We start from the raw sequence: 16,838 nt of genomic DNA, 5'->3' as shown, positions 1-16,838 counted from the left end.
GAATCAGATTTGTACCACCATAACTGAGAGCACATCTTGGCCCCATCTTCTCAATGGGAATTATAATGCTTTCAAGAGGTGCTGAATTTGTAGAGATTAAATGTATTGAGCTATTGAGTTAACAACAAATGACATGATACCATATTCAGTAGTTGCCATTCAACCTTGTTTTGTAACTCAGCAGAAGATTTATGGTACCACTTAGAGCGCTGATTTGAAGTGTAGTCTTTACATAAATTTTCAAAGATGGTGACTTGTTTACTGTTTGCTGAAAGAAAAGCAAAAAAAAAAAAAGAGAGCTAAAGAAAGAAATTATGTCAATGAAATCCTATAGGGGACTTCAATGGAAGTAACCTGGTTTTAAATTCATTTTATTTGGTTTTACTTACCATCTTGAGAACTGCACACAAGAATTGTGTATTTATATGTACCAGATTCCAGTCATTTATTCGTTTCCTAAAATTTGTAAGATGCTTCATGGAGATAATTTCCTTTTAGTTTAGAATGGTAATGGAACTGGTCTTCAGAATGAGAAAGTTAATGCTTATAATCCCTGTTTTAATCATGTTAGTGGGTAATCATAAAGTTAATCCTGACATTTCCAGTAAAACACAACAAGGTATTCTGTGATCAGTTGCAATGTTTTATCTATCTTGTATGAAACCTGCTGTGATAATTTAAGCAATAATCTCAGATTATTTATTTATTTATTTATTTATTGTGAGCAGTATACTTGGTTTTGCCTGTTATAGTGATATAAAAGGAAGACTTTTATAATGATCACGTATTTCTTCTATCTGTGGCCAAGTATCTTTTCCTCTTTCCCTATGCATTGTCATTCATGGGCACATTCCATGAAGGCACAGGGCTCAGTCAGACAAGTGTACTGACCAGCCCCGTTTTACAGGTGACTTGCCCTTTTATACCCTTTACTGCCTATTTTCCCCTTGTTGTTCCTCCTGCTCCCCTTTCCCCCTGAACACCTCACATGGGTTTACAGAGCTCTGCAGTTTCTGTACCCTCCCAGTCCAAGGCACCTTTGTTCACAATCTTACCAGCTGCAAGGTTCATCCTTCCTGGAAGTGGCTCCTGGAAGTGGCTTTTTAGCCTACCAATTAGTGTTCTGTTTCTTGTAATTATCTCCCACCTTAGAAGTCCTCCATCAGATAACCCTGCTGGAATAAATTCCTGCATTTTCACATGCTCTCATAAATTAGTGTGACTGACTGAACTTGGTTCCCACAATTTCCTCCCTTCCTTACTATCTTGTTGCCTTGGAAAAGGGCCCTTGTCCCTTAAAGGATTGGACACTGTCCTTCTACATACCCGTATGATTAACACCAGTTACACAGAGTGAAATCTGATTTTACTAGTGAATTTCTCATTGTAAGCCATTTAAAGAAGACCTGATTTTGACTTGTTTTCTTTCTTTGGATCAAGCTTAGAGCATCTTTTGAGTCAAAGTGCTTAATTACAGTTACTTTTAGCATTTATGAATATATCTGTTGTTTAAAGTGATATTTCTAGGACATTATGGATATTATTCACTAATGGGTTAAATTGTAATATCACATGTTGCTCAGACACACTATTAGTGGTAGTGGAAGCGCAGCTATACCAGCTTTTCAGTTATTTTTTTCATTCAGACTTATCTTAAAGCTAGAGGCTGGATACGTGAAAATGCAAGGCCGAGTCTCTGTGTTGTAGATTGGCTCCAGCCACAAATGTTGACTTCAAAAAAAAGTTGGAGCCTCTGACTCAAGGCTAACATAGACATGAACCTCCTTTTTACACTGTTATTCCCAGTAACAGATGAAAAAAACAACATTGGAACTTAGAAATGAGTAGATCCTTTAACTTGCAAGCACTACATTAGAAGTGAATATTGTTGGTTCAGATTAATAACGTGTTGCTTCCCTGCAAACAAAAAATATGATTTTGACCCATTGTACTTGTAATACATTGTCTTTAATTTATAGCACTACCTAATCTCCCACCTTTTCCCCCACTTTTTCTTGACAGAGAGAGCGACTGAGAAATATTGAGCGTATTTGCTTCCTCCTGCGAAAGGTGAGTGTAAACTAGTCTAGGATTTGTGAGCTGCATGAGAATTAAAGCCAATGAGTGGTTATCTGCATTCATTTTCTCTTTGAATAATCCTCATTCTCTATTGAAAGGTTTTACTGCAGAAGTGGAAGTCATGATGACCTTGTTAGAATAGAGTAAGACAAGTTATAAAAAGTTAACATAATAGAGGATTCCTAGATAAGAACTGAATCCTGAGAACATCTTCCCATTAGTTTTGGAACATGCTTTTGGATGGCGGTGAATCATTTTGCAGTTGCAGCTTGAGGTGCTTATAGCCCTATCATTTGATCATAGTGTTGTAATACAGGCTTTAGAAATATCCTTTTTTTTTTTTTTAACAGGGGCTTGCTGTTTGATAAATTATATATTTTATTACCTATGTATTTAATAATTAAGTTTTTTGTTTGGCTGAATTGAAAAGTTGATACACCATTTATTTTAATTTGACCAGAGATGATGAGTGCCTCAGTTTCTGAGAGAGTTGAAGGAGCTGATAAATTGTAGGATTGATATGGTCAGGTTACATCTTTCCTCTATAGCTTGAAAGAGGGCTCTCATAAACACTCATTGTTCTCCTGATTCTGTACCAATGAAGTCCAAATAGTCATAGTTCCAATATATTTCTCTTAATATATTCAAGTTTCTATAAATTGCCTTCACCAGAATAGTAATGGAGCCACCTAGATAATTCAGCATTTTTACTTAACAAAGGTCATCACTGAAGTATGGACTGCTGATTGCATCCTAATCAAGCTAAGAACTAAATTCAGATATATTTTTAATAAGCTGAAGGCCCCATCCTTAGAAGTTTTGGGAAAACCAGTGCTAGGAATTACTCACTCAGGATGATCCAAAGATCTAGTTGTAACCACACTCAGAACGTATGAAATGACTCAGATCAGTCAGAACTTGAGACAGATCTATTTGGCACCATTATGAGCATGTGACTCTTAGAAGCCACATTTGGGAACTTAGTATGGTTAAGGCACTAGTGATGTAAAGATAATAGAAAATACACTTATCACCAATAGCTTTCCATTTTGTCAAATTGGCAGCCAGCCAATTTCAAGCTGTGTCACAGTTTATCTGACATAAAGCAACTGGTGAGTAGTAATGTATTAATATATGTGAGCCCATGAGAGTGCCTTGCCTTCATCAGTATTTAATTATTATTGAGCCTCAGCCTTCTTGTCAACAGCAAAATGGAGCGTTTTGGCTAATTACAGATTCTGTATTCAAAAGGGATTGGCTTGCTTCTGGTTCTCGTAAATAGTTTGTTAATTCAGTGTCTTCAAAGTTCTTTGGGGACACATTTGTTTTAATTGAGAGATGATATGCAAGAAGAAAGTGGTGGAATAACTACAGAGATTTGTAGTCTTTAAAAATGACAGTCACTAAAAATAGCTTTAGACTATAGAGCATAAAGTATTCACTGTTGGGGATAAATGCTGGCAAAAACGGTGTATAGGTACAGGAAGACAGCAGTTAAGATGCTATCTGCAAGCACTAAATATATCCCTCATTATAAAATTGTGTGTCTTTAGGTTTGTTTCTCCTTCTATGAAAAAGCAGCATATCTTTTTGCCCCTGTCATAAAGTAAGATAATTCTTTTAAATGGCTTTGAAAATAGTGTTATATTGCTATTTATGACATTATAACTTAATGATGAAGATCTGTTGTAAATCTAAAAAAAAAGAGGTTATAAGTAGGTTATAAAAATATGTTCAGTTTCCATTATAGCCTGGTTTTAGAAGGGGCTCATGGGAATTACTAAATAGGGTTACAATATGCCATACAAATGATACTAATGAGTTTAAGGATGGATTTTTTGTTTTATCTCCAAAATACTCAGAGAAGATTACTAACAAACTGTGACCAGGTACTTGGTATGTTACCAGATACTGTATAATTTAGTTACGTTTTCCAAAATGGAATGGAGGATGTAGTCTCTCAGCAGCTAGATGCTTACAGACTTTTGGTTTGGGGAAAATATTTCCATGTCATGGAAACAATTTAGGGAGCATGTGAAGCATATATATATATATATATATATATAGTGCTGGCATATATACATGCATGTACAAACAGGTCCATGTTTTTATGGTGCTACAGAATGAGAATTAGATCAGTGTAAGTCTTCTGGTCATTGGAGAATGATTGATTTTATATATAAAGAAGCTATGAACCTTGTATAGCCATGGTTAAGTCTCTTCTGTTCTGAAGTAAATGACAGGAAGGACTTGTTTTCTGAAGCCAGCACCACACGAGGAGGATAGAGATAGCTCATTTCGTACACTGATATGTCTTTAGAGTATATATTAGTCTTCATGTGCATGTGCTGTAAGTTGTAGAATATTTGATTGTGTAGACATTGGTGTGTCATACAAGTGTTGCATATGTCCCATGTGAATGATGTTAGTATTGGTCAATGCTGTGGAGTCTGTGCTATCTTTTTTGCTGAATTTGCTGAATTACTTTTGTTTCTCTAAGGATGCGATTACATGATGCACTACAATGCTTTGCAGAGATATGCAAACGAGTTGTGAATGAGCTGTCTTGGCTTAATGGAAGCAGTACAGTGAACAGCACAGAATCATAGAATCATCTAGGTTGGAAAAACCTTCAAGATCATCAAGTCCAGCCATCAGTACAGGCTTCTTGGGCTCATTAGCACTTCTGAATAGTGTGATAATTGAGGTGTGACATACTGTGCCATGATTTTTGTGATTAAATACTTTGGTGAGGTAAACATATTTGATTAATCAAAACATATTTGATTAATGAAGACAACACTCTTATATACTTGTAATTGCAGGTGTATTTCAAGAGATCTATCTACCTGGTTGATTTCTAGTGGAAGTACTTATTTTAGCACTAAGGACAATTAGAAATGTTGTATATTGAACATGCTATTTCATTAATCAACCATTGTAATATCATTGCTTCACCTGTGGGGAAATTTAATTGACTTTTGATTAGCGTTATGCTTATATGCAACAGCATCGTAATGTTTGGCTTAAGCTGATAAATCCTTACAAAGGAGTTTAAACTTGCTTCATTCTCAACAAATGTATTTCAGACTTCACTTTGCTCATGCCAAACCCTGTTGAACAATGTAGTTGATCCTTCTCAAACTATTAGCAAATATTTGTTTTTTAAACACCATTAACTAAAATAAAAGTGATTTATGAACAGTAAAACTGGCACTAACCTGAGAGGGAACTGAGGTAGAAAAAAGACATTCATTTTCCTACTGTAGTGGAAACATTTTAGTTAAGTTAATCATGAAATCCATAAAATTGCAAGTGTAAGAAAATATTTTACTAGAGCTCAATCCTTTATTGTTTTTTATATATTTATTTTTGTGGTGGTGTGGTTTTTTTTCTTTGTTAGTTCATTTGGGGGGGGGGGGGGGCACATCCCAAACGAATGATTGGAAGGGAGCAAATTCATCAAGAAATCTAATGACAGACAAGCTGATATTAATCTCAAAGATGTTTCCGATGAACTTGAACTGTCTAAAAATAAATAAAAAAAGTAGGCAGATGAAAAAATATGCAAGAACAACTTTTGAATAACCAAACTTACAGCTTGTTCAGTACTCCATTATTAGCATGAGCAACAACAAGAGTGGAATGTAAATCAGTCGCTGGGTGTTTAAAAATAAAAATCTCTTCACTTAATGCCTTTTGAAGCAAGTTCTACTATTTTAGTCAGGAGGCTGATGACTGCCAATGCTTGGTCTCTTCTAGTACCTCTGTCACTGTGATTTCCAGCAGAGCTGGATCTAGGGTACTAGTGGTGGAAATGTATCGTGTACTCAGTAGTTGTGGTGTTTACCAGATGCAATTCTGTTTTTTACAGCTCCACAAAAACAAAATTTTAGAATCATTTAGGTTGGAAAAGACCTATATCCTTCACCAATATTATACATAAAAAGACCAATATCCTTCATACAGTGAGGGGCCCAAAACTGAACACAGTAACTGACGTACAGTTTCACCAGCACCATGTACAAGAGGACGGTCATTCCCCTTGTCCTGCTGACCACACTATTTCTGATGCAGGCCTGGATGCCATTGGCCTTCTTGACCTCCTGGGCCCACTGCTGGCTCATGTTCAGCTGGCTGTCAACCAGCATCTGTTTTTTCAATTTATATTCCATAGTATACTCCCTAGTACATATCACAATCATCTTTCACTGTATTTACAGGTTTTGGTTATTTATCAAAACCAATGTTACCTTAAAGAGCAATTATAGAAGGCATTCAATTCAGACTGAGATACAGTAAGTAAAAGGTAAAACTTAGTGAGCATAATATATAATTCCAAACACTTGAGTCTCTGTGTACAATTTATTTAGGTATGTTTTCATATGTAAGTATTCTGTTTAAAAGAAAAAGTCAAAATAACTTAAATGTAAGAAAATAAAAGTAATTCAGAGGCATAAGTAATCAGATTCTTGAGCTTGACATAGATTCAACTGTACTTGGAACATGTCAAAGAAGACAAAACTTGATGCTGTGTCTGTGTCATGCCTGTTTGTCAGTATTGAATGCACATACTCAGATCTTGAAAAAATAAAAATAAATTGTTCTGTGAATCTTTGAGTTCTCTGGAGCAGTTAAGAGGAAACAAGATTTGTATCTGGTTTTAGTATTTTCTTAATGAGTGAAAACATAATTTTCTGAGTATGGAGGTTCTGCTTCACATGTAGATAAATATGGCAAGTCAGCATTTTTAGTAAGTAGCCCCATCTTTTCTTGTTTATCCTTACTGAGCTGGCATCTTTCCTGCATAGTTTGGATGAAGGAGATTGGCCAATGTGCACTAGAGCAATTGTTATATGAAATAATTTTTGCACTTGAACTTTGTTAGGTTCCAGACCTTCACCAACCAGTAGCTCGTAACATTCTTTGCATGCAGGAGCTGTAGTGGACGTAGCCCTTTGAAGAGTGTCAGGTGTCACGGTAGCTGATTTCAATTGACTGTTCATATTCTGTTCTTCTTGGTAAATTTGTTGGTTATTACATTAATCAGTTCTTCCATTGTTTTGCTTTGTGGTCACTAACAAGCCTGAGATAATGTCTCAGATTTATAGTGTGTATTTCTGCATATGTTGATTGATTGTTTCATCATGGATTTAGGGTTTTATAGATCTGTTACATTCTTTTAGCCAGTCACCATGCTGATAGCTATTAGCAGGGTACTTCAGTAAGCCTATTGCATGGTTCATTAAAATGCTGAATGTAAGGCTGTATAAATAAATTCAGCAAATTTGATGGGATTTTTAAAGTGGTGTGTAACCATCTGTATGTAAGAAGGAATCATACTTCCTTCATGGATTTGAAACAACAAATGGATCTACGAGAGGCTACAGCAATAGGCCAATTTGTTACAAAATAAATTTGGGCGGAATAGCAGCAATAGTTGTGCCTTTCATAGTACTATATATATATATATATGTATTCTTTTTTTTTTTTTTTTCTTTTTTAACAACTTCAGTAAAGATGTTTTAATGCCTCATTTGGTTAGACTTGATGGAAAAAAATCACCAAAACATTTCAGTATAGCCACACTAGAGGATTAACTCAGTTTAAGCAAAAGATACTTGCACTGCCTCTGCAGGGTAGCTACACACCAGGTTTGTGGCATACATTATGCATTATATTCAGCACCTCCCAACCACTAGTGAGCATTTTGTCTTTGAAGTCTATGTGCATGTGTTATCTGAGAGGAAAACAGACTTGTCTAGTCAAAAGGTATTTTGGTTGTGGAAATAGTACTGGTATGCTGCCTCACAGGACAAAGAGGCTCGTGTTTCCAGAGTTCTGATGATTGCTGCTGTAACAAAGATCACAAAGGGAACAAAAAATGGCACCACATGACATTTTGTCCATTAACAGTGACTGTTGCAGTGATGGAGCACATGAACTTTGTCTGCTTTCATTAGAGACCAAGGACTTCATCATTGTTACTGTCTTCTGAATGCATATTGTATTTCTTGATGTATCTAATGCTCTCTCTTTTCTTACCACATCAATACAATGGAACTGCTGCGTTGGACTAATTGTCTAGGCAGTGTGAAAACTTTCAGGAGACCCTTCCTACTGAGCGACTGGGAGCTAATCTCCTAATCAAGAGATAGTGTGGGTAACTTCTGAAGAATGAATATAGAATTACGTATGTAGCAAACATTTTGCAGTGACCAGATACATACTCAATACTTTGTCTCCCCATGACTCAGTGCAATGTGGAAGCTTGTACTTGTATCCAAGCGGGCATTGCTGTATATGAAGTGATTTAAGTAAAAACTATGTATTCTTAAAATTATTTTATCATCATCATCTCCCCTCTCTCTCTCTCTCTTCCTTGAACTGCAATTCGGTGGTTCAAAACAGATTTGGTTTATATCAGAAAGTGAATATCTCTGGATTTAGGAAGGGTTTGACTTCATGTTTGTTGCTTACTATTTATTAGCTCATAAACTGCCTCAGAAGAAATTCTAGAGATTGCAGACAGGCATTGGAATAAAGGTTATTGTTGCTTCTAAAGCATTATTTAGATCTGCAGATTGGTTAGGATGTAGGATTGCCGTGCTGTGCAGATTCTGTCAGTGAGGACTTGGACTGTCAGTCCAGCGACTTTCATAAAACTAAATTCACTTAAGATCTCTTTTGTTTGAAGTGACCTAGGAATATTTTAAGTGCATTAGAATCTGTGTGAGAGACGGAAAACTGCTAAGTGTGCACCTCAGTGCCCAGTACTTATTTGGAAGATAGTGCTGCATTGCTGTTGCATGTTAAAGTTAGCTTTCTTCTGGCCTTCAGAGTCATTGACAAGGTATTTTTACATTAGGAACGAGTAACTTTTTACACTCTAAACAAAATTTCAAGTTAGCTAAAAATGTATTAGTAAACAGATTTTAGTTTATGGAAATCATGGCTTATGGATGATTTATTTTTAAACAATTCTGCTACAGCATCTCTTGTTAGAAGAGGCATGAGATAAACTTAAAATTTACTGTTTATTAAACAGTGGGGCTGTTCTCAGGTTCCAAAAGCAAAGGAAAGAATAATGCAGCTTGGCAGGGGAAGTAGCGATATAGGAAAAGCAAATAAAATACTTTGAACTGAAATATCACACACATTCACTAGCTCTGTGTTGGTTTAATTGTTTTCTGCAGCTTGCCTAAAAGAGGATGGAGTTTACATGTTGATAGAGATTCACATTTGTATCAGCAGGCCTGGGTGGAGTTTTGTTTGCATCCTGAAATATGAGGGACAAATGATTTTCCCAGAAACTTGCAATAAATTTGCAGCATACACAGAATTGTCCCCTATTTTTTTGTTTGTTTGGTTTTATTTGTTTTTTTTTTGTTTTTTTCCTGTTGTATGAATACTAGTCAGCATGCAATACCATGGTAGGAATGGCTCCTTTATGTTTGTGTTTTGTCTTTTAGCTTGATGAATAAACTTATTTGCTGCAATCTCGGTTGAAGTATCCCACTTATGACATCTTAAAGGACTAGAATAGAGAGTGATACTTGGGAAGAGGAAACATATAGGACTTAAGAACTTAGAGGAAGTATAGTATTTCTGGCAGGCAATTCATTCACTACTGACATTCATTTATTATGTGCATTGTGTCATTCATTTATTATGTGAATTTTGCCAGCACTATTTTTAGTCAAATTTACAAGTTCCTGAATTCAGCATTTTTCAAATGTTAGAACATAGTAATTGTATTTTTAGTAATCATTACCTAAGAATGTCTGTGCACTCAATGGAGGATAACGAAAAGCTATATCCTGCTGTGCCTGCACAGGTGTTCAAAGCAGCACTGGATGATAAGGAAAGTTGTAAGCCTACTGCAAGCCTCAGTCATAGTTTGGCCTTTAGTCCCTTTTAATTCCAGGGAGGAAGTAAGATTTGCCAGTGCAATGCCTGATGAAAACTGATATATCCTTTGGATATATCCATACGCATGTTTACTCTTAATGTTATTGCTCAAGAAAATATTTACATATAAAACTACTTCAGATTAACCAACTGTATTTTGCTGTTAATTTCATATTTTAAAAGTTTATTTAATCATCAAAGTGGTAAGAAAGTATTACCCTGTAATAGACAACCATTACAATTCAACTTCTTTCCAGTACTGCTCTGGAGGATATGTAAGCATATGCCCTTACAGTATCAGAACATCACAAGAAACGGTAGAATAAGACTGAAGATGCAGCAAAAATGTATATGAATAACAGTTGGTGTAATGTACGCCTAGAAGAGAATTATCAGCTGCTGAGGGTATCTGCCTCTCAGAGCTGTGGTGAAGATACTGGCAAAATTTGACTTCCTAATGGACCATATTTTCTTTAATTTGGTATGCAATAAAATAAATACTTACATTTTAATGAAACTAAAGGAATTGGGGTTAAATCAAAATTCATTTATGTTTAGCAGAATGTTCACTGTGTATTTAAGTCAGGTTCAGACCCTATAAAGCCTCCTTGCAATTACCAAAAAAAAAAAACCGCACACCACAATAGCTAATAATAGAGTGAAATTATTTTACATCTTATCTGTTATATGAATGGAAACTGTTTCAGGTGGGAGTTAAGTGTCCTACCTTGCATTCAAATGCTGAAGTTTCCAATAAAACTGTTAGGATAGCAGGGCAGGAATCTTCTTTACCAGCTCTGCACTGTACCAAATCTACTTCCTCAGATTGACAGCCTTTAAAATCCAGATATGGAAACAGCCTTTTAGTGAACAGCAAGTTTTCAGTATTTACAAAACTGTCAATTTTAGGCAGACCCCAAGGAGAAAGCCTGAGGGCCCTTCCTTTACTATGCAGATGGCTGAGCTTCATTTTAATGATCACTGAGATTTCTGCATTCATTGACCTATCTGTGAAACGAGGTGCTGGTTTTCTAGATCCTAATGAGCAGCTGTGGTACTAATTGTTATTCTCACCAGTCTCAGGAGAACAGGTAAAGATGGAATGAGCTCTTGAATAACCCAGTTGTGGGCTGTACTCTGGTTATATCTGAAACACAAGAGTGAAGTAGGGCAAGAAAGAATTTGTTACCCTGCTCCATGTCAGTGTAGTCAAAATTTGAGATTCGCACTCCAGGATTGCTAACCCAGCTTCCGTTACAGGTTATGAATTAACTTTAAAAAAAAAAAAAAGTTTGTGAAGATATCACATCTAAGATCACAGCAGATCTTCCTTACCGACTGGTACTCCTTGATGCTCTTCATGCCCCGCAGTGGAAAAGCTTTTTCTTTCATCCACTTCATAGAATGATTTGACTTGAAAGGAACCCTTCAGGATCCTCTAGTTCCAACCCCCCTGCTATGGGCAGGGACACCTCCCACTAGACAAAGTTTCTCAAAGCTTCATCCAACCTGGCCTTAAACACTTCCAGAGAGGGGGCATCCACAGCCTCTCTGGGAAACTTGTTCCATTGAACAGATTGATGATAAAGATGATAGGCTGATGACCCTAGAGACAAGCTGTAGAAGCTGCATCTCTGGGCAGAAGCGGGTTGCAGCAGCACTAACTACTGTGATAAGGCAGCATTACATTGTCTAATGGTTGCCGATCTGTGGGTACAATGGTACATTTATGGACACAGGAGGGAGGCTAGGTTACATAGCTGGAGAGTTCTTGGAGAAAAAAAATGTGATTCTGTGAGAATTATTATTTTTGTTTTGCATTCAGGGGTATTGGACCCAAACAAAATGCTTGACAGGAGTATGAGTTCTTGATGTTTTAGTTACTTAACAGTGACTGAGAAAGCAGTTTGATTCACTTGTTACAATTTATGTAGTGTGAGAATGTAATTGCACTGGTGAAGGGCACTGATTACTATTCATGCTGCTATATCTTCCCAGTTTTGGTTTCTGAGAGGTATTTTATGTGCCATATTCACTGGTGAGCCAAGCTGTAGGAGTCATTCCATGAGAAAATGATATATAGTGTTCTGTAAGAGCAAATTGCATTTGGGAAGAAGGTAGTCATATGTAATAAACAGAATAAGGAGAAACAGTACTTACAGAAAAAGATGTGATTGTTTTTTTGTAGAAGAACAACAGAATATATTCAGGGAATAGGAAACTGAACAAAATGATTTTGGACTGAGCTTCCTGAGAGATGTCCTTATGCAGTTGAGATCTTCAGATGACGTTGTATTCCGATAAACACAAAGCAGCTGCCGAGAGGTGTTAGCTTCAGCTTTCATTTTCCCATGCTTTAGTTCAGCCAAACCTTGGTGTCTACACACAGCAAAGCCTGACTTATTTTCTTTGGAATTAGAAACTACCTACATGTGCATGTATGTGTGTACTACTGTGTATGAGGATATATTGAATTTTAATCACAGAATCACAGAATGGTTTAGGTTAGAAGGGACCTCTGGAGGTCATCTGGTCCACCCCACCCTGCACTAGCAGGAACACCTAGAGCAGGCTGCCAAGGACTATGTCCAGACAGCTTTTGAACATTGCTCACAGCCTCTCTGGGCAACCTGTGCCAGTGCTCTGTCACTTGCACAGTAGAGAAGTGCTTCCTGATGTTTAGATGGAACCTCTTGTGTTCCAGTTTGTGCCCATTCCCTCTTTTCCTGGCATTCCTGGCACCACAGAAAAGAGCCTTGCTCCATCTTCTTTGCACCCTTCCTCCAGGAATTTACACACATAGGTAAGTTCCCCCCCGAGTCTCCTCTTCTCCAGGCTGAACAGTCCCAGCTTTCTCAGCCTCTCCTCACAGGAGAGGTGCTCCAGTCCCTTGATCATCTTGGTAAATCTAGTAAGAAAATACATGTTTGGTAAAGCTCATAGCTTAATTATTAGTACTAGGTACACAAAATAAAGAATTTCAGTAGATAATCACATCTAAAATAGGAACCCAGAGCCTCATTCTCCTTTAATAAACATTATAAATTGCAGATATTTTACGGCAACTTGGCAGTTAACCTCTAACACAAGCAGGTATTAGTTACAGATACTTGGGCAGCTCTCACCCCTCCTTCTTCCAGAGCTGCAAATTGAAATTTACTAGTGAAGCGAGTGAATAATAATATACTTCTCCACAATTCACAGTGTGAATTAACTTTGCTTTCATTTATTGTCCCAATTTTATCATTTTTATTACAATGCAAGAAGGAAGAAGACCAGAACTGTACCACTACCCCTTGGATCCTTTAAGCAGAACTAGTGCCAAGGCTGCTGATTTACTGCCCTAGAGCACTTGTAGATTAAAGCATTTCCCCAACACTTCTAAGTAAAATGAAGGAAAGAAAAATCATGACTAAATCAAGCCAGACAATCCCTGAAGCATGGCTGGCAAGGCTGAGTCCTGCTTGTAGGAGCAACAAGACCACTGGCATGCTGGTAGTTACTCAGTAAAGTTTGCTTGTATTTGATATGACTGCCTTTAACTTAGTTTTGAAGGTAACTGAGGCTGGAGAAAGCATTCATCTCCTACAAACATCTCCCCTTAAATGGCAGGGTTTTTTTCAGACCATTTTCCTCAAATATGCCATATGGTTCTTAATTCAATTGCACATCATAAGATTGTGCTGGATGAAGAACACCAGGATTCCAGAAAGCAATAAGGGAGAAAACATTTATCTCCAATTAATGGTGGGATGATAATGATATGGTATCTACCTAACACTTTACATTTGAAATGCAAATTATGGATTATGAATAAGGATTTTTAATGTTTCCTGATATAAATATTTACTTAATTATACACATCAGAGCATACATAGAAATGTATAGTAGTTTTTTTTCCTTGCTTACATTATAGTGAAAGGTGTTTGTGAGTAGCAGAATTTTGGTCTGGAAACTGACTGCCTTTTCAGGCTTTTCCATGCTTTCCCACAGGTAAATGTCAGCCAACAGAATTTCTAGTGATAAATTTGTAATTGTAAATTTGTAATTTGTAAAGCCATTCATTAGCTTGGGGCTCAAGGTGACCAAATTGCAGCTTTTGAGAACTGGGCTTTGCCAGTTTCCCCTCCAACTCTATATTCTGTAGCTGTCTGCAGACTTTATCTTGACCTGTGTCAGAAAGAAGTTTGTTATCTGAATCAGCGTGTTCCTGGTTCAAAATAGAATCATACTGTTTATATCCTAACGTATTTACCATCTGACAATTTCATATGCTGTCCCAGAAATGAATAAAAAAATCTTGATTCCTGTTGCACTGCTCTGCATATCACATAAATTTCTATTGTAATGGACCACCTCGGCAGAAATTATAAGGATTGACTGTTGCTTATTTCTAAACCAGCTTCCTTCCCTCCAGGAGCCGAATCTCGTATTTGCTAAAGTTCACTGAAAGTTTCCATTGGTTTCAGAGGACATTTGGGTCAAACTGCAGGATAATCCTTCCAGCCAAGAACTGAGGCACTGTTGGTTTGGGTGTTTTTTGGTTTTGTAGTTATTCATCTATTCAGTTTACTATTCCTCACAAGCCTTGCTGTTAGTGTCTTTATAAGCTTTATGCTTTCACTTTCTCTCGCTTTTAGATTTAGTCTCTTGGCTAAATCACTTGAATATAAACTATAATTGGCTTGCAGGCTGGTGTTTGATTGCTTTTTTCCATGATTTCTCTTCAGAAACTGTGATCAGCATTGATCCTGTATTTATTTATGTCCACGCAAAAATATCACTCCAAGACAAGGGTGACAAAATGACCAGTTTGTTATTTTGTCAAAAGTACAGGTGGATTTAATAGACACTGGAAACCGTGATTGGAAAGTGAGTCTGTTCTCCACTGCTTCCTGTCTTTCCTTTCTAGCTTCACAGCTGAATTTTTGTTTTGTTTTGTTTTGCTTTTAAGTTCCTCATAAATTTCCACCATGGGTTTCCTTCCCTGTTATTACCAGCCAGCCCCCTGATCAAACACCAGCGTTGTGTTTTTGCTAAGTTTGTGGGCTGTACTGGAATCAGAAATCAAGTGTGTGATAACGAATGTAACAGGCTCTTAGGTGCTGTGATGCTTAGTGGGTAGACATCCAACATTAAGACCTTTCTTATCTGCAATTTGTGGCAAGGATGAATCATTGTCTTGGTAAAGGTTATAGTCATGTTGTAAATCACATTCTGAAAATGAAAAAAAAATGCAGCAGTGATAAATAACTGCCATCTGGAATCTACACTATGTAATTGTATCACGATTTGTCATGCCCATAAGACAAGCTTTTGAGAATGCTTAAGTGGAAGGCATAGACATAGACATAGAGATATCCAAATGTGTTAACTACTTCAAGCAGTGAAGGTAAATGAAAGTGAAAAAATTTGTTCCATGTGAGGTGGAAGAAGTCCTAAAACTATTGAATTCATTGCAGCACAGCTGTACAGGAGTAGGTAGGAGCTGGGACTAGCTGTAGAGCGCAGGCTTTTCATTGTTTTTAGTAGCAGGGCTTACTTCACCCATTTGACAGACAAAAATGCATTGACATCAAAAGAAGTCTTTCAAATGCTTTTTGTGGTGTAACTTTGGCTGATGTGGCTTCAAGACACAGCAAGGGATGCAGATGAACTGTGTATGGGATTGTCTAGCTTTGAGAAATATATAATGCTGGAAGTTAGTCTTTTTTATGACTTGAACAAAGACATAAAAGAACAGGTTTCTGAGAAAAGGCATTGGAAGAAAACTATAGAAGAAAGTCAGCTAAGAAAGGGGAAAAGAGTGAAAAAAGTAAGATGCCTTTAGAAATAACTACTCTGAATCAACATCACATGAATTTCTGTTTCTGCCAGCTGCCCACTCACTTTCTCTTTTAATAGAAAGAATCATCTTGGTCTGAAACAAGTATTGTGGGGAGCCATGGATTTACCAAGGAAGTGAGTTTCCTGTCTTAGTGAGTTTTAGCTCACAACGCTAACCTCGTAATGGATTTGATATCTTTAAGGTGTATATAACACATCAGAAAGGTAGAAGTAGCCTTCTGTTTTACGAAGGATACTCCTGCAATGTAGATGTGAAGCTTCAGTAATGGGTTAATTATTTTCTTTTCGAATGCATCAGTAATAAAACTTATCTCTTTAAGACCTCTTTTATAAAAATGTTCTCACTTAGTCTCACAATGCTTCTGTGAGGTAGGCAGTAATATAACGTATATTTTGTAAACAGAAATGCGGAGCACCCGGTAAGACAGCAAAAGATTTGTCCCATGCCTCTCAACAAGCCCCTGGTGTACAGTCAGGATTAGAACCAGGACAAGCCTGTCACTGTGTCTCATGCTTATCGCTCTTAGCTACGTTGTCTGTCAACTGAGGTATGTCTGGGGACAGACACACTGGAGATTTGCAGAGATGGTTTGTCTTCCGCAAAACTAATGACTAAAATCACAAAGATGTTTTACTGACATCTGTTATTTCTGTTCCTTTTAGCTGGTGTTGCCGGAGTACTCTATCCATAGCCTTTTCTGCATAATGTTTTTGTGTGCCCAGGAATGGCTCACGCTGGGGTTAAATGTTCCTCTGCTTTTTTATCACTTCTGGAGGTAAGCCCACCCTTTGTATGCTGACTGCTTGTTAGCCTTATTTGCCAATTCATCCCCCATGAAGATTGTATGAACTATGAATTGCAGTGATAAGAGAAAGGCCTAAAAGTGTTTGTCTAAAAGCAGCTAAAACTTAAGTTTCCAGAGAAAAAAAAATATATATTTTTTTGTGCATGATTAGATGGGAAAAGTCATAGTACATTAATGTGGCTTTAAATAGCCACA

At 37.0% G+C, this 16,838-nt stretch overlaps 1 protein-coding gene across 2 annotated transcripts in view; it reads left to right on the top strand.

Moving 5' to 3' along the window:
- Positions 1-16,838, top strand: part of CNIH3 (cornichon family AMPA receptor auxiliary protein 3) — a 46,524-nt gene that overhangs the window by 25,390 nt on the left and 4,296 nt on the right. Inside the window, exons 3-4 of one of the 2 annotated variants that reach the window (XM_035560092.1) lie at positions 2,023-2,070; positions 16,501-16,613. In XM_035560092.1, the coding sequence (XP_035415985.1) occupies positions 2,023-2,070; positions 16,501-16,613 (161 nt within the window). The remainder of the gene's footprint in view (positions 1-2,022; positions 2,071-16,500; positions 16,614-16,838) is intronic. The other variant, XM_035560101.1, reaches the window with a different exon arrangement.

This window comes from Cygnus atratus, chromosome 3, assembly GCF_013377495.2.
Source record: "Cygnus atratus isolate AKBS03 ecotype Queensland, Australia chromosome 3, CAtr_DNAZoo_HiC_assembly, whole genome shotgun sequence".
In the NCBI taxonomy this organism is placed as follows: Eukaryota; Metazoa; Chordata; class Aves; order Anseriformes; family Anatidae; genus Cygnus; species Cygnus atratus.
Note: the sequence above shows the minus strand (reverse complement) of the source record. Positions and strands in the feature narration are given on the sequence as shown.